Raw genomic sequence first — 25,288 nt, 5'->3', positions numbered from 1 at the left:
ATTTTCCACATCGCCCCCCAGCTCACTCCTCCCCAAATGCTGGAGCAGGAAGAAGCCATGACATGGTTTCTAATCAGCTTCTGAATTCAGATTCCTTTTGGCTGTTGTTGGAGGCTCCCCTCAGCCTTTGTTTGGTGCTGCCCGAGCAGGGTCTGGGAGCCCTGCGAGTGAATGGCTCAGTAGCTGGGACACCCTATGCAAACCTGGTCATGTTTGGTGACAGCAACTTCAGGAACACCCCCAGCACCTGCCAACCCCATCAGAGAGGCATCCAGCAGGCACTGTGGCTCTGCCCAGCACTGGGCACCACTGCTGTGTTTTCCTGGGGTTCATTCTGCATCACTCCTGGGTGGGAGCTGGGCACGGTGCCCCGTGGCTTGTCCTGGTGTGGCTCCACTGCAGCCAGTGCCGTGCCAGGTTTGGCTCTGCCTCCAGCACCCAGACCTTGTCAGCAGCGAGTTGTGGCTCTGAGCAAAGCCAGGGGATGCAAACAGTTCCCAGAGCTGCCATGCCCCAATTAATAGCCTGTGAATCACGGTGCTGTTGGAAGAGCAGATGTTTGTGGCGGGGTTGCCAGAGCTCAGTGTTTCACCAGGAGTCTGCTTGGCCTTAAATTGGCAGCTCTGGGCAGCGGGTGGTGACGGGGCCTTGCTGCCTGCCTGGCCCTCTCCTGCAGGAGGATCAGGAGATGTTTGGGCTGGGAATCAGCTGAAGTTTTTGGTGGGCAGAGGGAAGGGGGAGAACAGCCTGTGTGTGGGCATGAGGGGTGCTGTGTTGGAGTGAGAGGACCACAAGAGCTGAAGGTATCGAGTCCCATTGTGACAGGACCTGCTGATTTCCCAGTCTTGGGGAACCTCTCCTCTTCCCAAAGGGATGCAGGTGCTGTGGTGGCACAGAGCGTGCTGGGGCACTTGTTTGGTAATGGTGAATGGTTGGTACTGGGGAAACACTGTATGATTTGGAAGTGGCTGTCCCTGCTGTGGCTGGTGTCCCCAGACCTGGGGCTGGGGTGAGACCCCATTGATGCCCCCCAGCTTGGTGCCATCTGTGCAGCTGAGCTGAGGGATGGCCCCAGTTTCATGTTTTGTTCATGACACCCATCTGCATCAGGGCCCTCTCTGGGTGGGGGCACACTGGGGACAGCCCCATGGTGGGGGAAGGACATGGTTCCCCTGCAGCAGGTGTGTGTGGGGAGCGAGGGGAGCTGTGGGGTGCACAGCCGTGTGTGAGTGGGAGCAGCCAGGTGCACATGGCCATGTGCAGTGATACAGAGCTGCTGAGTGTCCATCTGTGTGTGCAGGGCCCTGTCCATCCGTCCATCCATCCATCCATCCATCCATCCATCCATCCATCCATCCATCCATGTGTAGGTCTGTGTGTCCATCTGTGTGTGCAGGGTCCTGTCCATCCATCAGTGTGTGGGGCCGTGTGTCTGTCTGGCCATGCAGGGCCGGGTGTCTGTCCATCCATCAGCCTGCGGGGCTGTGCGTCCATCCGGCTGTGCCGGGTGTCCGTCCATCCGCCGGCCTGTGGGGCTGTGTGTCCGTCTGTCTGTGCGGGGCTGTGTGTCGGTCTGGCCGTGCGGGGCTGTGTGTCTATCTGTGCAGGGCTGTGTGTCGGTCCGGCCGTGCGGGGCTGTGTGTCGGTCTGTCCGTGCAGGGCTGTGTGTCCATCTGTGCAGGGCCGTGTGTCGCTCTGTCTGTGCGGGGCTGTGTGTCTGTCCGTCCGTGCGGGGCTGTGTGTCAGTCTGTCCGTGCGGGGCCGTGTGTCTGTCCGTCCGTGCGGGGCTGTGTGTCAGTCTGTCCGTGCGGGGCCGTGTGTCGGTCCGGCCGTGCGGGGCCGTGCGTGGGCGTGCGGCGCTGCTGGCGTGGGCAGCCCCTTCCCGGGGGTGCTGTCGGTGCGCGGGGGTGGCCGAGCGCGCCGGGGAGCGCGCGTGGGTGTGTCCCCAGCGCGCGGGGGCGACGGCTCCGCCACCGCCTCTCTCCGGCTGCGAGGTGCCGGTGCCGGTGTCGGCACCCGGAGCGTGGCCGCCGCCGCCGCCGCCGCTGCCGTGGGTGGCCGTGACCCCGGGGACGCCTCCGGCCTCGCTGCGCGGCCTGGCCGCGGCATGGGCGGCCCGCGGGGAATTTGCAGGATCACAGGGAATCCATCCTCCGGCTCCTGCCCAGCCCAGGCCGGCAACTTCATGGCTTAGCAGCGGCGGAGGGTGAGTGGGGCGCTGGGTGGGAGGGGAGAGGGCCTGGCTGCGTGCAGGGGGCTCCGTGCCTGGCAGAGCCCCAGTCCTGGGAGAGCCCTGCTTTGTGCCCAGCCGTGCCAGTTCAGCGAGATCCCCCGGCCCGGGCAGCCCACAACCCTAACCCTTTCGTGGCTAAATCCTCCTCCCTGGCAGCCACGTTCTCTCCTCGGTGTGCAGCCTGTGGCTCCCGGCCAGCCCTCGCTCAGACGAGCCTCGGCACAGCCTTGAAGCTCGCCCGACCGGGATGGGGAGATCCCAGCCCCGAGGTCTCTGCTCCTGTTCCCTGCAGAGCTGGGCTGGGGGCTGTGTGTGCTGTAGGGGCTGTGTGTGCTGTAGGGGCTGTGTGATGGGGCTGAGGGCTGTGTGTGCTGCAGGGGGTGTGTGCTGGGGCTGGGGGCTGGGAGCTGTGAGAACTGGGGGAGGGGATGTGCTGAGTGGGGGCTGTGGGGAGCAGGGCAGGGCTGCCCCTCTGTGTATGCGAGGGGCAGGGTCCCCTCTGTGTGTGTCTGTGTGTCTGTGTGTCTGTGTGTCGGTCCGGGGATGGAGCTGGGGAGCCCCAGCTCTGCCTGCCAGACGGCCCCGCTGCCGGGGAGCGGCACAGCCGGTGCTGACATCTGTGCTTCGAGCCCTGCCTGTCTTCAGTCGGCTCCTTGGCACAGTCACAGTGGCAGTTGGGTCCCTCTGTGCCTCTCTGTGGATTCCCCCATCACCCTGCCTCTCCGTGACACAAACCTGTATCTCTGCTGTGTTTCCTTGGAGGGGAAACTGAGGCAGGAGGGAGGGAAGCAGCAGAGCCCTCTCCCAATCCCTGTCATCCTGAGGCTTGATCCCACGCCTCACCCTGGCTTGTTTTTTCCTGCCAAGTGATGCCAAGAGCCGGGGGGGAGCGAGGGCGTCCTGGGACACAGCTCTGGGCTGTGTCTGCCCGGGGCCCTGGAACCACCCAGCTCCTCCTGCCGCTGTCTGGCACAGCCCTGGCCTGGGGCTGCCACAGGGGCTGCTGGCGGGGACACCAGTGGCACGTGTGGTTGGGCACTGTGGTGACACTGGTGGCAGTGGTGGCCATGGTGGCCATGGTGGCTGTGGCAGTGCTGCTCATGGTGGGAGTTTATCGTGGTGGGAGTTTCTAGTGGAGGCCATGGTGGCAGTGGTGGCCATGGTGGCAGTGGTGGCCGTGCTGGTGGTGGTGGTGGCCATGGGGGCAGTGGTGGCACGGCGATGGCAGTGGTGGCCATAGTGGCAGTGGTGGCTGTGCTGGTGGCGGTGGTGGAACTGCAATGGCAGTGGTGGCCATAGTGGCAGTGGTGGCCATGGTGGCAGTGGTGGCCATGCTGGTGGCGGTGGTGGCATGGCGATGGCAGTGGTGGCCGTGGTGACAGTGGTGGCCATGCTGGTGGCGGCGATGGCAGTGGTGGCCATAGTGACAGCGGTGGCCGTGCTGGTGGCGCTGGTGGCGCTGGCCATGGTGGCCACAGTGACAGCGGTGGCCGTGCTGGTGGCGCTGGCCATGGTGGCCACAGTGACAGCGGTGGCCGTGCTGGTGGCGCTGGCCATGGTGGCCGTGCTGGAGCGGGCGCTGTCCGCGGTGCTGATCCCCCGAGTCCGACCCGCAGCACGAACCGGCGGCGGGTCCCGACCCTCGCTGCCCCCGGGGGTGCCCCTGAGGTCCCCCCTTCCCTGGGCACGTCCCGCCCTGCCCCTGCCCTTTGATGTGCGGCAGCTCCAGACAGGGCTGGCGGGGCGGGGACCGCGCGGAGCTCTGTGCCCTCACCCCGGCTGTGCTGTGCCCGGCACCCACACCCTGCCCGCCGGGCTGGGCACGGGCACAGCCTCCCCTGCACGGGCGCTCTGATCGTCCCGCCGGGCAGGTCGGACAGGGACGGGCTGGAGAGCGGGACAGGGCAGGGCAGGGCGTGTGGGGACATGGGCCACCAAGGCTCCAGCACTCCCTGCCGGCTTTGGGACAGCCAGGGAGGGGCTGCCGGCCCTGCTCGGTGCTCCCGGGCACGCACGGGTTGGCTGATGTGCCCGGAGCAGCGCTGCTGGTTGGTGACACTGGGCTCACCTCGGCCCCCCAGAACCGTGTCCCCAACCGCAGTGCCGGTGTCACTGCTCCCAGAACAAAATGTCAACCCATGCAAATGAGACTGCGGGAGCGGCTGATTGAAGGGCCCTGCCCCGCCCCGGAGTTGCAATCAAATATGCAAATGGCTCCCGAGGAGGCTAGTGAAGGCTATTAATAGCGGGGATGAGGCTGGGAGAAAGCGTGGTGTTCCTGAGGGAACGAGCTGGTTCTGCTTGTCCCTCTGCCCAGCGTGTCCCTCTGCAATGCCTGGGCAGGTGACAGGTACTCCCTGCAGGGAGCCCGGGGGCACCAGGGCTTGCTTTGGCCACCAAACCCTTTGAAGGGCAAGTGCTGCCCGTGTGCCCACTGCCCAGCGCCCACAGGGAAACCCAGAGGGACAATCACAGCTGCTGAAACCCTTGGGCTGAGATTTCAGCCCTGGGGAGTCCAGCCAGGAGGGATGAGGTGCCCAGAGGGACCTGGGCTCTGCTGGGGGGTTCCTGTGGCTCAGCCTGGGCAGGGAGCTCAGCCTGGGGCAGCTCTAACCATGCTGGGGGAGGAAGGGAGGGAGGAAGGGGCTCCCTCCCACCCTTCACCCTGTGCTTCCACACCCCCCTCCCTCTCCTGGTGTCCCTTGTTGCCATTGAAGCAGGTGATGTCCCTCTCCTGCCAGCTCCAGTAAGAGCACAAGGCACTGGTGGGAGCCACACTGTCCCCAGTGTCCCCAGCCAGCCCAGGGGTCTCGGTGTGCCTGACCTCTGCTGCAGCCCCTCCACCCCATCTCTTGGGTTTTGGGCTCCAGGAACCATTTGACCTTTTTATAGAAAATTGCGGAAGTCAGGCTGGAGTCAACAGTAACTAATTATTTAAAATCTGAAACTGGAATAATTAGCCCAATTAACAGTCTCAGGTGACGTCTGATTCCATCTGATAACGGCCCGAGGAAGAGGGAGAGTAATTAACCTGTCAGCCTGACATTTGTAGGTCAGCACTGGCTCCTCATGATGTCGGGGTGGGCACAGGGGTATTTTGGGGGGGGTCCCATCTCTCTTGCTGCAGGGAATCTGCACCTTTGGGGGTCCCAATGGAGGGAGGGGACTGTGGATGAGCCCAGGTGGTACCTGGGGGAGATGGGCTGGGGGGACGGGGTGCTGGGCATGGGCAGGGGCTGAGTGTCCCCCAGAAATGCCAGAGCCGCTGGAGAGGCAGCACCTGTGGGCCTTTAAGGTTGCTGTGGAAACGGGGCTCTCGTTACCAGGAGGAGCCTCCTGCTTTCCAGGCAGGGCCCCCATCCCTGCAGGAGGGGATCCTCACCCCGGGCACCCGGGACTGCACAAAGCCCCAGGGCTGTGGAAGGGACAGGGCCAGGGCATGGCTGTGCCCGTGCAGGAGGGTGGCCTTGGGTGGCATGGACCCCTCAGTCCAGCTCGCCCTTGGCATGGCCGGTGGTGCCAGGTAGGTCTGGGCACACACCTGGACACGGCTGGACCCACATGGACACATAAGGACACACGTCCATCCTGACCTGCCCGTGCAGCCCAGCCCCTTGGGGACCCTGTCCTCACACCTCAGCTGGCACATGGACCCAGCCTGGCGCTGGGGCTGTGCTGGCTGCCCCCGGCAGGGCACAGGGAACAGAGTGTGCCCAGGCACAGCCCCCGGCCACGGCCCGGTGCCGTGCTCAGCTCCTGGAGTTTTAATGAGGTAAATTGTATAAAAAGCTCCGTTTGCCCTAAATGCCCATCCCTGCGTGAAGCTGCTGCAGCACAGCCCGGGCACATCCCTGGAGCTGGGCAGGGGGCTACGGGGCTGGGCACACGCTCCCGGGCTGGGCACGTGGCAGCAGCAGGAGGAGGAGGAGGACGAAGGCGGTTTAGCACATTTGCAATCATTTCCCTCCTCCCCCCCAAGTTTACAGCTTAGCTCAGCGGCTTATCAGCCTCCAATCTCATTAAATCAGGCAAATTGTAGCATCTGATATTTTATGGAGATTAAGGTGTGCGCCCAGACTCTATAATTATCGGCAAAGATGTATTTACAATACCTTGTTGCTAGTAAACAAAAAATAACTTCGGATCAAAGCTCTCTTCCAGGGGAATAAATCTGCCCATCGAGTCCTCGCTGTGGAGCACGGCAGGGAGACACCCGGGGTGGGTGGGCATCGCCGGGGGGACACGGAGGGGGGCGTTCCGGGGATGTCCCCGGTCCCACGTGGCCGCTGTGAGTCCCCTGTGCTGGAGCCATCCCCAGGGTCTCCCTTGCTGGCATCTCCCTGGTTGCACCCACCCCTCCGGCCGCGGCTCCAGCGGGGATTTCCACCGCAGGGACCTCCCCGCTGAGACAAGCCTGGGATTTATCGGCACATGTGCGTTGCCCCTGGATTCCTCACGGCGGTGGCAGCGCTGCGGATTACCGATGTGGTGACGCTGGTTTATTGCTGCTTGAAGTGGATTTATCCGTGCGGCAGGGCCCGGGCTGGCTGCTGGTGTAAATCACCACGGCACGGGGCCGGCGGGAGCCTCGGGGCTGTGGCTGCATCCTCGGCATTCCGGCCTCCCTGGGGGTTTCGTGGCTGGGCTCCCCACGGGACCATCCACTCCACAGCACAGATCAGCTGCCCCTTCTCCATCTCACTCTTGTGCCCACTGAAACGAGAATAAAATGGTGATAATGCTGCAGACGTCCTCTGGAAAGGGCTCTGAGGCAGATGAAAAGCCCTACTTAAGAGTGAGGCCATTATTATTAATAACTTGGAGCCAGGCTGTAAATTCAGCCGACACAGCTATTATGGGAAATGAACCTGCTCCTGCCGTGCTGGCTGCCAGGTGTGGGATGGGGATGGAGAGCAGGGCTGGATGGCCCCGTGGCTGCTGCTGGGCCGTGTCCACAGCTGGGGCAGCATGGCCAGAGGGGGCAAAAACACTTGACTCCATATCTGGGATAATTTCTTGGCTTTTTCCTGGAAGGCTGGAGGTGTGAGGGAGGGATACTGGGGTAGGAAAGGACGTGACTGAGCTTTGCAACGAGGCTGAGACCTGGCCCAAGCTCAGGTCAGGGGTGATGCAGGGTGTGAGGAGCATGGGCAGAGCCAGGTGCTGGGACAGGCCAGGGTGGCACCGCTGAGGCTGGGCAGGACCCTCCATGGCCATCCTGGGCTGACTCTGCCCATCTGAGGAGCATCCAGGGCAACATCACGCCTTGGCAAAGGTTGCATTAAAACAAAAATAACTCGGTGCCATTCAGTGCCCGGCGCCTGCAGCCAGGTCAGAAAAACACAAAGCTCCGTTCCATCGGGATGACTTCACCTCTGGCACTGCCACCCCTGAGCAGGGCAGGTGGGGGCCCAGGGTGGCAGAGCTGGGCATGGAGGGGGCGTGGAGCGCCATGAGGTGCCACAGGGGTGTCACGGGGGTGCAGAGCATGGCCATGGGCTCGTGGTGCTGCCTGTACCCAGCTCGGGAGCTTCTGCGGGGGAACGAGCTTTGATATAAATATCTTTTTGCTCAGCACACGACCTACTTTCCAGACAATGCCATTAGCCTCCCGACTCCCTCATTCATCTTCTGCCGTCCTCCCCCAGCCCTCCCTGCGCTGGCACCCGCGCCAGCACCGCACACAGGCCATGGAGGGGTGAGCCAGGACGGGCACCCGGCGCGGTGGCACCCTGGGGACCCTGTGCTGGCCTTGGGGACATCCAGCAGCCCCGTTCTCACAGCTGTTGCTGCCTGTCCTCTGCTCCTGCTGTGGCTCGGTAGAGGGTGGCTGGGTCCCTTGGGGGTTTCTCCACCCCATCCCACAGGACACCCAGGTGTGTCTCCTCCCTCTGCCTCCAGCCCCATTCCCTGCCAAGTCCATGGCCTGGGTGGCAAATGGCCCCATCCAGGGGCATCCTCAGCCAGGCCCAGCCTCGTTGGGTACATCCTGGTCAGGGCAGAGCGGAGCACAGCAAAGGAGCCACGCATTGGCCCAGGGGGAGTGTGTGGGGTCAGGACCCCTCCTGAGCACCCCCAGAGCTGGTGCTGGGCTCACACACACGTGGCTCATCTGAGGATGATCCTGCAGGAGCTCCACGTGCTGGCAGAGGCTGTGCTGTGCCGTTGGCAGTGGTGAGTGGCTGGTGGGATTGGGGGCAGGTTGGGCAGGGGGTGCCCAGTCCCACTGCCATGACAATGCCCAGCCCCTCTGGCTCGTGGGGATGGCTCTGACACCAGTTTTCCCCCAGCAGCTGGAAACATCTCTCCAGGCCCACCACCTGCACACCTCCGTGCACCCCTGGGATGAGCCCCCGCTCCTCCCCTGCAGCTAAAATTAAATATTCAATTTGTATTGCTGGTAAATCCTGCAAATCTCTTTTATCTCTAAGCTGTTGTAGCAGGAATATCGGTGGTGTAATCTCCATGGGGGCTCATCCCACTGCCCTTCACAGCTCCCTGGCTTGGACCACACTCTCTTTTCCCTGCATTTCGCTCTGGGATGCTTCTGGATGGTGGAGCAGGTCTCCAGTGCCAACAGCAGAGCTCCCCATGGCACCCATTCTGTGGGTGCTGCTGGCTTTGGGGACAAGGGTGTGCATGGTCCCCAAATTGTGATGGAGGTGCTCTTGGCCCAGGTGATCCAGGTGGTCCCACCAGAGCATCCCCCACGCCTGCTGTGTCCTCACTCAGCAGCCATGCCCCCCCTCCCCGTGCTCTGTCCCCGCGCTAAGAGCGTTGTGCAGAATTATGTATTTAAATATTTAGGTTTTCATCAGCTTTGCAAATTAAGCCCATCCATTAAAGCGGCAATTTGGGTCCTCTGCTGGCAAGCTGGGCTGTGCCAAGCCTCGGGCTGGCTGTGCTCATCCCAGCCCTGGCCCCAGGGGATGCAGCCTGGGAATGGGACGTGATGGCCCCGAGCATCCCTGCTGGCACAGGGACCAGGGCTCTGCTTCCTCCTCGTTCCTGGAAACTCCAGCCCCTGTGGGCCCTTGGGAGGGGTGTGGTGCCCTGAAGGGAACCGGCTGGGATTGGTCTTATTTGGAATTGTTGTTATTTGGGGTGGAGCAGAGAGTGCCTCGTCCCGGATGAGGAGCAACGCTGGCGACAGGTGAGAGCCCTGGCTCAGCCAAGCAGAGCAGGGATGGCAGTGCCAGCCTGCTGGGGGCTCAGTGGGAGTGAAGCTGGGCAGGGAAGGGGCAGCCTGCCCCGGGGCTTGGAGGAAATGGGCAGGAGGTGGTCGGAGTTGCCACTGCTGCCATGCTCAGCGCTAAGGCTGCGCTGCCCCCAGCTCACCAAAGAGGCTTTGGAGTGATCCCTGGCTTCAGCCATTACACAGCATGGCTGGGGAGTAAGTGGCTCTTTAAGCCTTGGGGCCTAGCTGGTGCCTCCATGTGGGTGGGAGGGAAAATGGGGGTGATGGGGAAATGGGGTTCATCCAACACCAGGAGGGGAAATGGGGGTGATGGGGAAATGGGGTTCATCCAACACCAGGAGGGGAAATGGGGGTGATGGGGAAATGGGGTTCATCCAACACTGCTGCCAGCTGGGGTCCCTGGCACAGCCACAGGGCCTGAGGGAGCTGCCATGGCCCCCAGTGCCCCTGGCACAGGCAGATTTAACTCCTGGGAGATGCTGGAGCCCATCTGGGGCACTGCTGGTGCCTGGAGTGCCCATGGGAGTGTGGGCAGAGCCCAGGGTGAGCGCAGCACAGGGGATGTCCCTGCTTGTCCCTTCCCTTCACTCCAGGTGAACAGCAAGCTATGTATGGTCTCTCCCTGGTGTCACCTGCCTGTCCCCCTTTCCACCAAGCCCTGGAGGCACCACAGGAGCTGCTGGCCCCAGGCAGTGTGGGCAGATGTCGAGGGTGCCATGGGAGGGGAGCTGTCCGTGGGCATCACCAGTGATGGGTGCTCATCTGTGCGCCTCAGTGCCCACAGTGCCTGTGCCAGCTGGCAGGGGCTGGGCTCCCTGCAGCCCTGCCTGGCCTGGGGGTCCCTCCATGGGCATCTCCCAGCTCTGCTGGCTGCACTCCTGATGCTCTGGCTCTGGGGTCCCACCTCTGGCAGTCCATGCCCTGTGTGCCATGTCCTGTGGGCAGGATGAACATTGCTGCAGGGCTGAGGGGGCTGGAGCTGCCTGTGCCATGGGGCTGCTGGATTCTCACCCCTGCCAGCCCTTCCTCTGCATGCTGCCATGGCCCATTCCCTGTTCCACCTCTTTCCTTCTCAGCCAGCTGCCATGGCCCATTCCCTGTGCCACCTCTTTCCTTCTCAACCCACTTCCCATTCCCTGTTCCACCTCTTTCCTTCTCAACCAGCTGCCATGGCCCATTCCCTGTGCCACCTCTTTCCTTCTCAGCCAGCTGCCCATTCCCTGTGCCACCTCTTTCCTTCTCAGCCAGCTTCCCATTCCCTGTGCCACCTCTTTCCTTCTCAGCAGCTGCCATGGCCCATTCCCTGTGCCACCTCTTTCCTTCTCAGCCAGCTTCCCATTCCCTGTGCCACCTCTTTCCTTCTCAACCAGCTTCCTGGCACCTTGCTGCCATGCCCCCAGGCCCAGATGTTCCCCATCCTAAAGGGCTTGTGAAGATGTGGCTCTTCCACCAAGATCTGGTTTGGGCTTTGCAGGGATGGAATGCCAGACTCCTTCCTTTGCCTTGGCAGCTCCAGGATGCTCCAGCTCCTTTGCACACCCAGCACAGCAGCTCTTACCCCCAGAGAATCAGGTCTGGGGCCAGGGTGGGTGGTCCTGGGCCGTGTGTGCAGTGCAGGGAGGGGGTTCCTGTCCCCCCGAGGTGGCAGCAGGCAGAGTCAGTGGTGTTGTGGTGGGAAGTCCCCGCGCTGGCGGCCGTGCAGGGATCCCTGGCAGCTGGGCGCCTCGTGGCCGTATTTCCTCGCTCTGCTCCAGGAGTAATTGCTCAGATGGGGACGTGGGGCAACTCCCATCCCTCTCCCGGCATGGTAATGAGTGAAGAAGACTCAAAGACAAATGGCTCATTAAGAAGCAGTGCTGCATTGCAGGATTTTTCATCCCACCAACCGCTGCATCAGCAGAGGCAGCACCTCTCGCGCTCGCTCTCCCAGCCCTGGAGAAGGAGCTGTCAGGCAGCTGGGGCTGGTGCCAAAATTAATCATGTGCTTAATAACGTACCCAGCCCGTCAAACGGCCTGTCCTCAGCCTCCAGGCTCTGGAGCAGGGTGGCTGTGCTGGACTGGAGCCCTGGGGCATCGTGGATTTGGGGTTGGTGCCTGGGAAGTGCCCATTCTGGGTGAGAAGGGATGTGTCAGGGCAGAGCTGAGCCAGGGGAGATGCCCCCAGCCTCGGGGTGCCAGAGCCCCCCAGTTATGTCAGGGTGTCAGGGTCTTCCAGATTTTTTGGGGTGCTAGAGCCCTGCAGCCCTGTCGAGGTCCCAGCCAGCTGTGCTGGCTTCTGTGGCCTTCCCAGTGGCCTCAGCAAACACTTCCTGCTCCACTCATATTTGCAAATCCTCAGCTTGTGTTCATCTTTCATGACTTTTAACAAATCTTGCCTCATCCCTTTTTTCCAGCGGTGCCCGGTTGGATCCTGCCCCTCACAGCCCTCTGCAGGCAGCGCCTGCCTGCAGCTGCTCTGCTTTCTTTTATTAACAGTAATTGGTTTTGATTTCCTGATTGCAGCCAGTGCATTTTCTGTGATCTTTGCATCCTGCTCACACTGTTTTCCTCTTTCCCTCCTCCTCTTTCTCTTTTTGTTTTTCCCCTTCCCCCTTTCCTTTTCATCTTTTTTCCCCTTTCCTTTCCTATTCCCTTTCTCTTTCTTCATCTTTTCCCTTTCCCCTTTCTCTTCTAAATTAGGTGATCTCTTACTAAGCCCCTCTTTTTTCCTCCAGACTGAGTAAATTTTACTAATTCAGCCTCATAAAATAACAGAGCAATTAGTAATAAAATAAAATGTTTGCTTTCCACAATCCTTCTCACTTACAACGAGCTGGGAAAGAGTAAATAGATTAAAAGCACGGTGGAAAGGACCTGGCGGTATTCCATATTTATTTTCTTCCGAAGACCGTAGATCAAATTTGTTCAGCCCCTAAGTGGGAAAACCACTTTATTTTATTTTTTTTCCCCGGCTCCAGCTCGCTCACGCTGCGTGTTTGTTCTCTCCCGCTTTCATCCCAAGCCATAAAGGTCCCCAGCAGGACCCAAGCTGGCAGAGCCTCGCATTAATTTGCAGAACGGGCCGAGCTCGCACTTCTCCCGGGCTGGAAGGTGGAAAAAAAGTCCCTTTGGTGACGCTGGGAAGGCGGGGTGGCGGGAGGAGGCTTTGTGGAGCGAGCGGCCGGAGCCGGAGCAAATGAAAGTCGATGGCGAGGAGGCCGCTGGGCCGGCTCTGGCACCCGCTGGCAGGAGATTGCATAACAGGATGGGACTGGGATGGTTTTGGGGCTAAACTGGGTGAAACACGTGGCCGTGGCCGTGCGGAGCTGTCCTCGTTGCTGCGCTGGTGTGGGGCGGCCTCAGGGGAGGATGGAAGGCTGGGCTGATAAAGAACACACAGGGAGGTGGCTCAGGCTGGTTTTGGGGGGGAACACCCTCGCTCTGGCTTCATCCCCACCCTGTTCCTCCCCCAGAGCTGCTGCCCCAGGGATTCCCAGCGTGGAGGAGCTGCTGCTGGTGAGACCATGAGGACAGCATCCCCCTGAGCGCCGGGCGGTGAGTGCCACCAGCAACCTTCACCAGACCCCAGCAGGGCTGCCCATGGTGGGGCTGCTGGGGAAGGGCAGGGGGCCAGGACGCCCCGAGTGCAGGGCCACCAACCCCAGCTCTTGGGGTTGGACCTGGAAGTGTTGCAAAGCCCAGTCTTGCCCTGTGTCAGGGTGGTTTGCCAGACCCAGACATTGTGGTGGGGTTTTGATGTCCTCTCACATCCCCGCTGGTGTTCCTGGAGCTGGAGGAAGGATGGGAGCATCCTGGGTGCTGTGGGGTCCCAGGGAAGCTCAGGCTCCTGGGGGGGGTCTGCCCTGAACCCCTGCAGCCCTGGGGCTCAGCACGGCGCTGCCTCCAAGGCTGGGATCTCATGGGGCAGCTGCTGGGAAGCGGAGCTGCCTCTGCCAAGTGCTCCCATGGGAAATTAAACAGGAGGCGGAATTTCAGGATGGCCTGGAGCACCAGGGACTGCGAGCCCCTCTCCTCCCTGAGCTGACCCTCACAATGGGGAGAGACATCAGAGGGAGGTGGTGATGGGGAGCCACTGGTGGGAGTTTCTCCAGGCTGGAAGCAATAAAGGCGAGGAGTGAGTTATTTGTAATGGTAATTATGCTCTTCCAGTTTATCCTAGCACATAATTGTGTGGGCGGTAGGTTCCCACTGGTGGTAATTACCCTGGTGTTAAATGGCACAAAATTCAGCTGGGCTGGGTGTTTCCCCCTTGACTTAAATCTGTGCTTTGGTGGCACAAATCCCTCCATCCCAAGGGCTGCTCAGTGCGTTGGCCTTTGGAGGGACAGCTCCAGCTCTCGGCCATGTGCCCATGAGGAAGCCCTGGCCAGCCTGCCCCAGTGCCACTGCCAGCCTGCCCTCCTGGCACAGGGGACAGGAGTGGGCTCTCTCATCATGACATGAGGCCATTCCTGCTGGCACATGGGATGGGTACCCTGTGCTGTGCCGCCCATTCTGAGCCCCACTGGGTCTCTCCCGACCCTTTCTCCATCCCGAGGTTGCCCTCAGGGAGCCCGGCGGGTCCCTGGGCAGGCCATGGACGCCTGTGTCGCCTTGGTGAGCTGGGACACGGCTCCTCCAGCACGGCGTGTCCCCACCCGCTGCCGGCGCTCCGCAGGTGCGGGGGAGCGGCGGCGCTGCCTCGCCTCGCCCGCGGTTCCGGCTTTGTTGAATTCCTGCACCTGCCGAGCACAAAAGCCCGGCGGGCTCGTGCTGACAGGCTCCGCAGATATTTTGACTCCTTCTTGCCGCCGCGGCAGCAATATTTGGATCAGCTGCGAGCTTCCCTCCCCGAGCAGGAGATGATAGCTCAGCCTGCGGAGGCAGAGCTGGGCTGGGAGCCTGTTTGTCTGTCTGTCCTTCCATGCTGCTGCTCGATCCCAGGCCAGGGAGGCAGCTCCATCCTACGCTGCCGCTCCTGCTCCTCGCAGCAGCTGTCTGGGGAGGGGAGAGGATTCATCTGTACCAGCTGCACCTTCCGCTCAGCAATTAGGGAGCCTTGTTAGAGCAGGAGCGGGATCTGAGGATGGGGAGCAGTGCAGGATGGAGCCATCCAGCCTCAAAAAGCTGGGAAGGAAGGTGGTGGTGGCTTAGGGCAGATGTGTTCCTAGGGCCCTGTCTGCTGCTCAGGGCCAAAACGCCACTGCTGCCCACTCCCACACCCCTTGGGGACCCTCAGCTGCTCTCTCCTCCAGGGCTGCTTGGGGCACAACCCCCTCCCACCAGCCCTGGCCCTCCCAGTGTCCCTCGTTTCCAGTCTCCATGGTCAAATCCCCACGTGCCACAGGGAGCATCCCACGGTCACCTTTCCCTGCAGCCAGTATGGGAGACGTGCTGCCTGCAGCACCCTGCCTGAATCTGACAACAAGAGCGTTAACGACGCCTGTTAATTAGCCGAGATACTCTGGAGAATAAGTAATTTCCTCATTTACAGTCCAACCAAAGACAGAGCCTTTGAGGGGCTGCAAGGCACACAAACCTCCATGCGTGCAGGCGGCTCAGCCTTGGCTGGCACAAGCTCAGCCTGGCTCAACGCCGTCCATCCTCCTGCTTCGCCCTGGGGCTGCCCTAACACAGCACAGCCATCTCTGCTCCTGGCTCCCCATCCCGAGGGCTTGCAGGGAGGAGAGCCCTGGATTGTGGGTCTCCATGTGGGGCTGGATGGAGACATCAGAGCAGGGCCCCCCCGCGCCCCGCGGCAGCTCATTAGCGGCGCTGTGAATCGCAACGGCTGAAAAACTCAGCCAGAGCCGCTTTCTAATGGAGAAACACTTCATAATATTTGGTGTTGCAGAAGAAAACAAGGATCTGCTGATGGCAGCATGTCCTCCCTTGCCGTCTGCAGGCCCTGCTGCCTGCATCGCTGCTGGCAGCACCTTCTCCTTCCCACTGCCCCCTCCGAGCACCTGAGCTGGGGGTAACCCCAGGTGCCTGGCCCAGGCACTGTGCTCCTGTCACCACATGGAAAGCCAGAATTCTGGCACGTCACAGGGCTGAATCTTGCCCTGGAAGCTTCCCAACCTTCTCAGCTGGTTCTTGTGAGGTGGCCCCAATGTTCTGCTGGTTGTGGGGGTGTAGAGGGGATCTTGACACTGTTCTTGTCCCTGTCCCCACAGATGAGCCCGCAGGGGCATCCCGGCAAGATGCCGCGGCTATGGGGTGGGTGCTGAAATGATGAAGGGCTACCATGGGGAGCGTAGCCAGACACAGCCCTCCTCCGGCCACCGCTGCCGCTGCATCCCTGACAACTGCGAGCATCCCGCCGACTGCATCCCCGAGGGCCGGCCGCCCTACTTGCCCAGCCCCAGCGAGCCGTGTTCCCTGGAGCATCCCTACTGCCCTGACGCGGGCAGCGAGTGCCCGGGCGGGCCCCTGAGCGAGCCGCCCTCCGCCAGCGCCAGCAGCACCTTCCCGAGGATGCATCACGCGCAGCAGCAGCAGCAGCAGCAGCAGCAGCAGCCCTACGACTCCTGCGACGAATGCATGGCGACCGCCCACCCCGCCAGCAAGATCAACCGCCTGCCCCCCACGCTGCTGGACCAGTTCGAGAAGCAGCTGCCGCTGCACCACGACGGCTTCCACACGCTGCAGTACCCCCGGGCCGGCGGCGCCGAGCCCCGCAGCGAGAGCCCCAGCCGCATCCGCCACCTCGTCCACTCCGTCCAGAAGCTCTTCGCCAAGTCCCACTCCCTGGAGGCGCCGGCCAAGCGGGACTACAACGGCGCCAAGATGGACGGCCGCGGGGACGGCTACCACCACCACCACCACCACCACCATCACCACCACCACCACCAGTCCCGCCACGGCAAGCGCAGCAAGAGCAAGGACCGTAAGGTGGACTCCCGGCACCGGTCCAAGATGTTGGGCTGGTGGAGCTCCGACGACAACCTGGACAGCGACAGCAGCTACATGGTGTCCGGCCGGCACGCCGCCGACCAGGGCACCCAGTACTGCGTGGACGCTCCCGAAAGTGCCTTCAGAGACTTGACCTTGAAGAGTCTAAAGGGCGGCGGGGAAGGAAAATGCCTGGCCTGTGCCGGCATGTCCATGTCTCTGGACGGCCAGACGCTCAAGAGGAGTGCCTGGCACACCATGACCGTCAGCCAGGCCCGTGAAGCCTATCCCAGCGCCGGCGGCACCGAGAAGACCTTGATGCTTCAGGAAGCAAAGGCCAAAGACCGAGCGTACCAGTACCTGCAGGTGAGGGGCTGGGCAGGGTGAGAGAAGTGGGGCTGACTGTGCTGTGGGATGAGCCAGGGCTGGGACCCTCCATCCAGCAGCCTGGGGTGCTGTGGGGATGCTCCAGCTCTGCTCCGTGTCCCCAGCACCTGTGCCCCATTCCCATGGCCCCTATGTCCCCTCGAAGTCCATCTGCTGCCTCCTGCCCTGTGCTGCATTTAGGGTCAGACAGCTCTGTCAGCTCAGGGCCACCAGCAGTCCTGTGTCTGCTCCCTTGTCACTGCTTTTATCCTGCCTGTGTGTCTGGCTGGGTGCCACTGCCTGCCTCATCACCGGGCTCCCTTCTAGGTCACCCCCCTTCCAATTAAAAACTAATTAACTCTTCTCTCCCTTTCCTGGGGGAAGGAGACAGGGAGCAGCAATGCTGTTCTGGCTGGGAGTGGGGGTGGCCAGGGCCTGTCTCCATTGGCAGCAGGGGCATTGGGGCAGGGTGCCGGCCCCATCACCCTGGCTGGGGGCCCCAGGGGACACCATTCCCCTGCCACTGCCCTATAAGGACCCCGTGGTGCTGGCGTCAGCAGCACGTGGTGGCACTGGTGCCCGATACGTCAGGCGGGTGCTGCGCTGGCATGGGTGGGATTTGGCCCAGACGCTCCTGCCAGAGGGGCTGTGAGGTGGGAGCTGCTGCACCGCCCCGTGTTGTGGGAATGGGGAGCTGTGCCTGTTAGGAGGGATCTGCTCTCCTGGATTTTGGAGCTTTCCAAAAGGGTCAGAGCACCCAGGGTCTGTCCCTGCAGCTCTGGGGTGCATGGGGAGGGCAGGGGAGCTGGGCACACATGCTGGATTTGGGCCGGATTTGGGCTGGCAGGTGCATCCCACCTGGCTCTGCATCCCACCTGTGGGACCCTGGCCACCACATCCTCCCACGCTTGCCTCCTGCTCCAGGTGCCGCAGGACGAGTGGAGCGGGTACCCGGCGGGCAAGGACGGGGAGATCCCGTGCCGGCGGATGCGCAGCGGTAGCTACATCAAGGCCATGGGCGACGAGGACAGCGCCGACTCGGACATCAGCTCCAAAGTGCTGCCCAGGGCGGCCACGCGGCGAGACAGCTACCGCCGCTCCTCCAGCGCCGACCAGGCCAGGACCAAGTAAGGGCTGCTGCCTCCCAGCCCCGTCCCAGCTCTGCAGGCAGCAGTGGGGCCATGGGCCAGGGCTCCCTGGGAGGACAAGTGGCATGTCCCTGCTCACGGCATTGTCCCCACTCCCAGCACCCTCCCTGCTCACGGCATTGTCCCCACTCACAGCACCCTCCCTGCTCACAGCATTGTCCCCGCTCACAGCCGCACTCCCCAGCGCAGCAGCACCCAGCCCCGTCCCTGCTCTGTGTCAGGGCACTGGGGGGGACATGGCTATGCTGGGCTTTTGGGAGGGACCTGCTGCTGCAGCCACGTGCAGACCGTGGGGAGAAGAGGCATGTTCAAAGGGGGATGAGTGAGACTTGCTCCAGTCCCTGTAGGTGACACTTTTGGGGGCAGTGAGGAGTGGGGACAGCAGCAGTGGCCAGTGGGAGGATCACTGTGGCTGCATTTCCCAATGCTCTGCTGGAATGTGTTGCTTTTGGTGCGATCCCTTCTATTCCCACTGTCTCTCATTAGGTTTGCAAGTAGGCACTATTCTGATTCATATATCTGTAACTGTCCCAGCTGCTGCACGCCACCGCGAATGCTCCCGCGGGGACAGAGCTACGGCCGTTCCTTCACCACCGGCCAGGTACGTCCTGTGGCTCAGGTTCCACGGGGCAGGCTGGGGCAGGGATGTCGCTCTGAGCATCCCCTGCCTTGGCTCAGCCTCACCCGCCGCTCTCCCCAGATCAACGACGAGCTCAACCACCAGTTTGAGGCCGTCTGCGAGTCGGTGTTCGGCGAGGTGGAGTCGCAGGCCGTGGAGGCGCTGGACCTGCCCGGCTGCTTCCGCATGCGGAGCCACAGCTACCTGCGGGCCATCCAGGCAGGCTGCTCCCAGGACGACGACTGTCTCTCACTCTTCTCCATGTCGGCCCCTCCTGGGCCGCCCATCACCAGCAGCATCCTGAAGCCCAGCACTTGTGAGTCCTGGGGGGTGGCGAGGGCTTGGCCGCGTGAGGGAACCCCACATCTCCTTGCCTGCTCACCTGGGCACCTGCCAAGGGCTGCTGCTGCCCTCCTCCTGGCCCTTGACCCCTGTAGTGCCCAGGACAGGGTGTCAGTGTCCTGCTCGTCACACAGTCCCAGGCAGGGGGGTGCTCTGTGTCCCCAGCACCCATTTGCCATCCCCTCCTTCTGTCCCCATCTCTGCCCCTTGCTGCAGCAATGTGGCCAGTGTGGGTCTGGGGTGTTTTCCAATCCCAAAACCTGGTCAAACAGCCCCTCTGAACTCCGGCCCACATCTAACCCAGCTAACGGGCAAACCCTGTGGGGCCATGATCCCCGTGCTGTGGGAGGAGACGGGCAGCATTCCCCGGGGCCCCTGTTCGTGGCGGGAAATGAGCAAGTGTCTGTGTTTTCACGTGCCTTTTCATCCTGCGCCTCTCCCACAACAGCCTTCAGTTACAGAAAAGCTCCACCTCCCATCCCTCCAGGAACCAAAGCCAAACCTCTCATCTCCGTCACGGCGCAGAGCAGCACCGAGTCCACCCACGAGAGTTACCTGCCCAGCGAGGTCGCCCGCAGCCCCGCCTGGTCCAAAGATGCCGCGGCCCGCTGCAACTCGGCCGAGAGCCTGGAGAGCTCCAAGGTGACGGCCGTGGCCCTCGACCTGCCCCCAGTCCAGCCCCGTGCTGCTCCCAAGCCCTCCACCCTCATCATCAAGGCCATCCCAGGCCGGGAGGAGCTGCGGAGCTTGGCTCGGCAGAGGAAGTGGCGTCCCTCCATCGGTGTGCAGGTGGGCTCTGCTCCTCCCTGCGGGCTGCCCGAGTGCTGTGGGCCGTGCTGAGCCACCACGCTGCGCTTTGGGGCTGCCCTCCAAGCTCTCTCTCTGCCCCTTGGCAGGTTGAGGCCGTCTCTGACTCGGATACGGAGAGCCGGAGCCAGAGGGAGTTCCACTCCATCGGGGTGCAGGTGGAGGAGGACAAAAGGTACCACGTGGCTGCACTGATGCATTGGGTTCCCAGGGGCTTCCTACACCCACAGCATCTTCTCCCTCTCCCCTCTGGCTGAAACCCCAGAGCTCAGCAGCATCCCCATCCCAGGCTAGCTGCCCCCACCTGGAGCAGGATTTGGCCTTTCCTTTGTCCTCTCTGCTGCCCAGGGGAAGGGGCTGCCCTATTCCTGTTTCCTCTGCTGGGCTCAGCCCTTAGCTCTGAGCCCACGCCAGGTGTAGATGAACCTTTGGGCATTTCTGTAGCTAACCATGACATTTTGGCTGGGATGGGAATGCCAGGTGTGCCAGAACCTGCATGGCCTGCAGGAGGGGAGCTCTGGCATTGTGCCCATGCAGCCTGGTGCTCCTCTCCATCCCTGGTCCAGCACTGGTAGCCATGGAAACAGGCTGAGAGCAGAGGAGATGAGGGACTGGCAGATCGCAGCTGCTCAGGGTTGTGCCTGTGGCCTTGAATGTTCTGGGATCCACCCCGGCATCCCCAGCCCCATCCTACCTATGGGTGTCCCTCACCCTGCCCCTGCCACTGTCATACCTGACAGGGGTGATTTGTTAAAAAAATATGGATATTGATCTAGTACCGATATCCAACTGTGATGGGCAAGAACTCTCTAACAGTTTAGAGTTAGAAAGTGTATGTTTACTGTGGGATAGTTCCCAAATACACACTGCAATTTACAGGTGATTACAGAGTCCTTTTATCTATACAGGTATTGAATACCCAAAATACAAATGCATATTCATAACTTTGGTATATCCCATTCCCCACTCTGTATGGTAATTAGTTCAAACGCTATTAAGTATGTGTAGTTTGGTCCTTGAAATGGGTCGGTGGTCCTTTTCATGAGGAGGGGTCCCAAAATGAGGAAGTAAATGAAGTCTTCCTCGTTCTGACCTTTCTACCTTTTCAATGCAAATATGACAAATGAACCCTCGGTAGAACTCCCACTCCCTGTCTTCAATTGGTTTCAGAACAGAGGAGGCCACAATTGTCTTATGTTCCTAAAAACTATTTATCAATTTCTATATTCTTCATTATAAACACAGCTAACCAAACATTGTGCTGACAAGCAATCAGTTATCAGTTAACTACCAACTCTTAACTTCATCAAGCCTAACCATTTATTTTAATTAACTCCAACAAAGCTTATCTCTAACTAAAATCTTAGCTCCTCTAAAATCTCTAAATTCCTTAAAGTTTATGTCTCAGGGGGATGGGACAATCCCTGCTGGCAGTGAGGGTCCCCACTCTCTCCCTGTCTCCGCAGGCTGAGCACTCCAACAGTGTCACAGCAACTACTAACTCTTAACCTCATCAAGGCCTACCCATTTATTTTAATTAACTCCAACAAAGCTTACCTCTAACTGAAATCTTGGCTCTGCTAAAACCTCTAAATTCCTTAAAGTTTAGTTCTCAGGGGGATGGGACAGTGAGGGACTGGCAGTGAGGGTCCCCACGCTCTCCCTGTCTCTGCAGGCTGAGCATTTCAAGTGCTCCAACAGCGTCACAGCGACTACCAACTCTTAACTTCACCAGGGCTTACCCATTTATTTTAATCAACTCCAATAAAGCTTATCTCTAACTGAAATCTTAGCTCCTCTAAAACCTCTAAATTCCTTAAAGTTTATGTCTCAGGGGGATGGGACAGTGAGGGACTGTCCCATCAGGCAGTGAGGGTCCCCACGCTCTCCTTGTCTCCGCAGGCGAGCGCGCTTCAAGCGCTCCAACAGCGTCACAGCGGGCGTGCAGGCGGACCTGGAGCTCGAGGGCTTCACCGGGCTGGCCGTGGCCACCGAGGACAAAGCCCTGCAGTTCGGGCGGCCCTTCCAGCGGCACTCCTCGGAGCCCGAGTCGGGCCGGCAGTACGCCGTGTACAAGACGGTGCACACGCAGGGGCAGTGGGCGTACCGCGAGGATTACCAGCTGCAGTACGACACGGTGGAGGTGCCCCGGAGGGATGCCTGGATCGAGCGGGGCTCCCGCAGCCTCCCCGACTCCGGCCGCGCCTCCCCGTGCCACCGCGACGGGGAGTGGTTCATCAAACTGCTGCAGGCAGAGGTGGAGAAGATGGAGGGATGGTGCCAGCAGATGGAGAGGGAGGCGGAGGACTATGACCTGCCCGAGGAGAGTGAGTCGGGTGGGGTGACACAGCGAAGGGAGGGGCTGGGGATCCTGCAGAGCCGGGGGGGCGCAGTCATTGTCCTGCAGTGCTCCCACCTTGGAGCATCTTCCCTGCCAAGGTTGGAGGGGTTGGGTGAGGGCAAGAAGCACCGGGAAACCCTCTGGGGCTGGAGGGATGTGAAGGAGAGAAGTGACAGGATGTGCTGGAGGGCTCTGAGCTGCCTGTGACTGTCTGCTCTCCCCCCAGTCCTGGAGAAGATCCGGAGCGCTGTGGGCAGTGCCCAGCTCCTCATGTCCCAGAAGGTGCAGCAGTTCTACCGCCTCTGCCAGCAGAACATGGTGAGTGTGGGCAGGGCAGCGTGCCAGGGGCCAGCTGTGCTGGGGAGGGGGTGTCTCATACTCTCAGCAGTGACTATGGACCACCATGGAGGAGAGCTGGACCCAGAGCCAGCACAAGGGGCTGGCATGGCCCCATGGCCAGCAGAGCCAACATCCCACTGATGGATGAGGATGGCACTCTGTCCCTCTGTCCCCACAGGATCCCAACGCATTCCCTGTGCCCACCTTCCAAGACCTGGCTGGCTTCTGGGACCTCCTGCAGCTCTCCATTGAGGATGTCAGCATGAAGTTTGGGGAGCTCCAGCAGCTCAAGGCCAATGGGTGGAAGATCATGGAGCCCAAGGTGAGGGCAGGGCTCTGCCACTGGCACTTGTACCTGTCACCTCTTCCTCCCTCCTCATCCCCAAGCACAACTGCACCCAAACCACTGCTGGGCTCTCACTGGTGGCTGCTTTTAGCAAACCCTTGAAAAACAGAGCTGGGAAAAAGCAAGGGTAGAGAAGGGCTGTTCTCCCACTGATGTATCCCAGCAAAGGGCCAGGCAAGGGTCCTGGCACAGGATGGATAAAGGGATGTGCAGCCCTGCCTGGCAAGCTGTGGGAGGGTCTGTGGAGCCTCTCAGCATGGCTTGAGCCCGCTGGGATGCCCATTGCTGGGAGGTCCCAGCCTGAAGCCCCTGTTGTCTGTGCAGGAGGAGAAGAAGGTGCCTCCCCCGATACCAAAGAAGCCGCCGCGCTCCAAGGTGCACCCGGTGAAGGAGCGCTCCCTGGACTCGGTGGACCGGCAGCGGCAGGAGGCCCGCAAGAGGCTCCTGGCAGCCAAGCGAGCCGCCTCCTTCCGCCAGAGCTCGGCCACTGAGAGCGCGGACAGCATCGAGATCTACATCCCCGAGGCGCAGACCCGGCTGTGACCGCAGCCTCCGCTTTTCTACCCGGACTGGACGGCGCGGCCGTAGCTCACTGTGATGGGGGGCCGCGGGGACACCCTGGGGCAGCTCTTGGCCCCACTCACAGCTTCTCTCTTTTCTATCTTAGCCCTTTCGTGGATCCGACGGCGGGTGAACGCAAAGCCCGGTTCTGCCCCGTCCCCTTGCCCCCCACTGCCCGCATGCCCCTGCCAGCCTCTCCTGGGGTCCGGGGCTCTCCCTCCCTCCCTCTGCCCTCCCTGGGGCTGTGTCCCAGCTTTCTGTCCCCTTCCCACTCCCCAGCCCTTCTGCACAGCCGCCCCTGCATCCCAACCCAAAGAGAGGTGACCTCCAGCCCCCGGCCCCGCCGGGCTGGAGGGGAGGGGGCTGCAGGCAGGCCCCCCCGCCTCTCTGTACTCAGTGCAATCCCCTGGTGTGTGGCGGGGAAGGGCCCCCAGCCCCTGCCCGGCCACAGCCCCCCAGCCCTGCCCTGCCGGCTCGAGGCTTTGGGACATGCTGGGGACAAAGGGGTCCCCTCGCTGCTCCCCCCGCCCGCGGCTCAGGTGCCGTGGGGACCCAGGGCTCCCTCCCCTATATACATATATAAATATAACCCAAGGAATAAACCAGAAACTACACGTGACCAGCGCTGTGTCCTGCCTGGTGGGACGGGCCAGAGCAGCAGAGGCCCCCCGGTCACGGCGAGCCGCCCCGCTTCCCTCGCACGGAGCATCGCCACGCGCTTCTCCCCTTCCCGCTCAGCCCTCCGTCCCCTCAGCCCATCCCTCATCTGTCCGTCCTTCCCTCCTGCCAGCCTGGAGGCCAGGAGCACCTCTGCAACGTGGCACTAGCCAGGGACAGGCAATAGCCCCCCCTCCCGTGCCTTGCTGCAGGTGGGAGATGCTCCCCCGGTGAGCCCACCTGCAGTGACAAGGACCACACTGGGCTTGGCACCAGTGGGTGGGACCGGGGTGTGGGCATGGCCAGCAGCTGTCCCTTGAGTGTGGAGCTAGAGACACCCTCAGGGGGACACCCCTTCCTCCTGAGCTCCCGGAGCCCTGTGGGGTGGGACACCCCGGGATAGGGCTGTCACCTACCTGATGCCTCTCAGGGCCAAGGGACACCGTGGGATGTGGCTGTTCCCAGCTCCCCCATCACTGTGCACAGAGCCAGGAACAGGGTGGAGAGCTCCCTCCAGGGCAGAGCAGCGTGGTGGGGCAGGAGGCTGCATCTGCCTCATCCCTGTCCTTAACCCCGTCCTCCAAACATCCTGTCCCCCCCTCAGTGTCCCTTTTTGGTCCTTTTTTGGTGGCAGAGGGGGGAAGACCCCACCCCTGTCCCTCACTCTGCCGCGCCAGCAGCCCCACGCAGCATCACCAGCCACCCCCCAGGGCAGGGCCAGTGGGTGCCAGGTGGCTCCCGAAATCTGGGGCCAAACCTCCCGAAATCTGGGGCCAAACCTCGCCCAGGCCCTCAGGCAGGGCGGTGGGGTCAGAGGCAGCTGGGGGACGCCTCGCTGGGGTCCCTCGCTCCTGGGGGTCCGTCGGTGCTAAACACCTCCGTGACGGCAGCACCCACTCAGCCACCCAAAGCCCTTCCCCACCCCACTCCCCCTGCACCCCCAATTTAGGGATGTGCCTGGGAAGGGCCCCCGGCCCCCGCCCCGGCCAGCGCCGTGCAGTGACCGTGACACGTGGCTCCCTTTTTATTGTAACGAACCGCCGCAATTAATAAAGATGACTTTGGTTACTCCGGGCCAGCGGCCGCTTCCCTGCGGGGACATGGCCGGCACCGGGCTCGCCTTTCAGCTGTCTCCCATCCTTTTGTGTCCGTGGGGTGGGAAAGGCATGGGTGTGGTGCGGGAAATTGGTGACCATGCGGTGGGAGAGGCGTTTTTGCAGGTCTCCTCGTGGATCTCCCCATGGAAACCTCCCACGGGTCTCCCCATGGGTCTCTGCCTCTGAGTCTGTCCCCATGGGTGTCCTCCTGTGGGCGTTTCTCTCCCTGTGACTCCCCACGTGAGTCTCCCCAGTGACACCGCCGTGGGTGTCTCGCTGTGACACTCCTCGTGACTCCTGCATGACTCTCTCTCCCCGTGGCCAAGACACCCTCTGTGATCTGTGCGTGTCTCCCCCTCT

At 61.7% G+C, this 25,288-nt stretch overlaps 1 protein-coding gene and 1 long non-coding RNA gene across 7 annotated transcripts; one reads left to right on the top strand and one right to left on the bottom strand.

Annotated features, from left to right (window-relative positions):
* The first annotated feature begins 1,215 nt into the window (after nucleotides 1-1,215).
* On the top strand, nucleotides 1,216-24,957 carry DLGAP3 (DLG associated protein 3). Of its 2 annotated transcripts, none has more exons than XM_071453511.1 (12): nucleotides 1,216-2,206; nucleotides 12,885-12,966; nucleotides 15,588-16,671; nucleotides 17,596-17,798; nucleotides 18,306-18,420; nucleotides 18,520-18,754; nucleotides 19,229-19,569; nucleotides 19,677-19,762; nucleotides 21,490-21,914; nucleotides 22,155-22,246; nucleotides 22,446-22,589; nucleotides 22,938-24,957. In XM_071453511.1, the coding sequence occupies exons 3-12, from the start codon at nucleotides 15,643-15,645 to the stop codon at nucleotides 23,154-23,156; spliced, it is 2,889 nt and encodes a 962-aa protein (XP_071309612.1). In that variant the 5' UTR covers nucleotides 1,216-2,206; nucleotides 12,885-12,966; nucleotides 15,588-15,642; the 3' UTR covers nucleotides 23,157-24,957. The 2 variants fall into 2 exon arrangements, with proteins under 2 accessions (XP_071309612.1, XP_071309613.1); XM_071453512.1 differs by having other exon boundaries at nucleotides 1,217-2,206; nucleotides 18,354-18,420.
* On the bottom strand, nucleotides 10,371-10,864 carry LOC139603071 (uncharacterized). Of its 5 annotated transcripts, none has more exons than XR_011683562.1 (3): nucleotides 10,783-10,864; nucleotides 10,538-10,699; nucleotides 10,371-10,492 (listed from the first exon to the last, which is right to left on the bottom strand). It is a non-coding gene; the product is annotated as an uncharacterized lncRNA (long non-coding RNA). The 5 variants fall into 5 exon arrangements; XR_011683561.1 differs by having other exon boundaries at nucleotides 10,744-10,863; XR_011683560.1 differs by having other exon boundaries at nucleotides 10,404-10,492; nucleotides 10,577-10,699; nucleotides 10,744-10,863.
* Nucleotides 24,958-25,288: the final 331 nt, after the last annotated feature.

This window comes from Agelaius tricolor, unplaced genomic scaffold (assembly GCF_023055355.1).
Source record: "Agelaius tricolor isolate 1412-34295 unplaced genomic scaffold, bAgeTri1.0.p SCAF_36, whole genome shotgun sequence".
In the NCBI taxonomy this organism is placed as follows: Eukaryota; Metazoa; Chordata; class Aves; order Passeriformes; family Icteridae; genus Agelaius; species Agelaius tricolor.
This window is presented reverse-complemented; position numbering and strand designations above follow the sequence as displayed.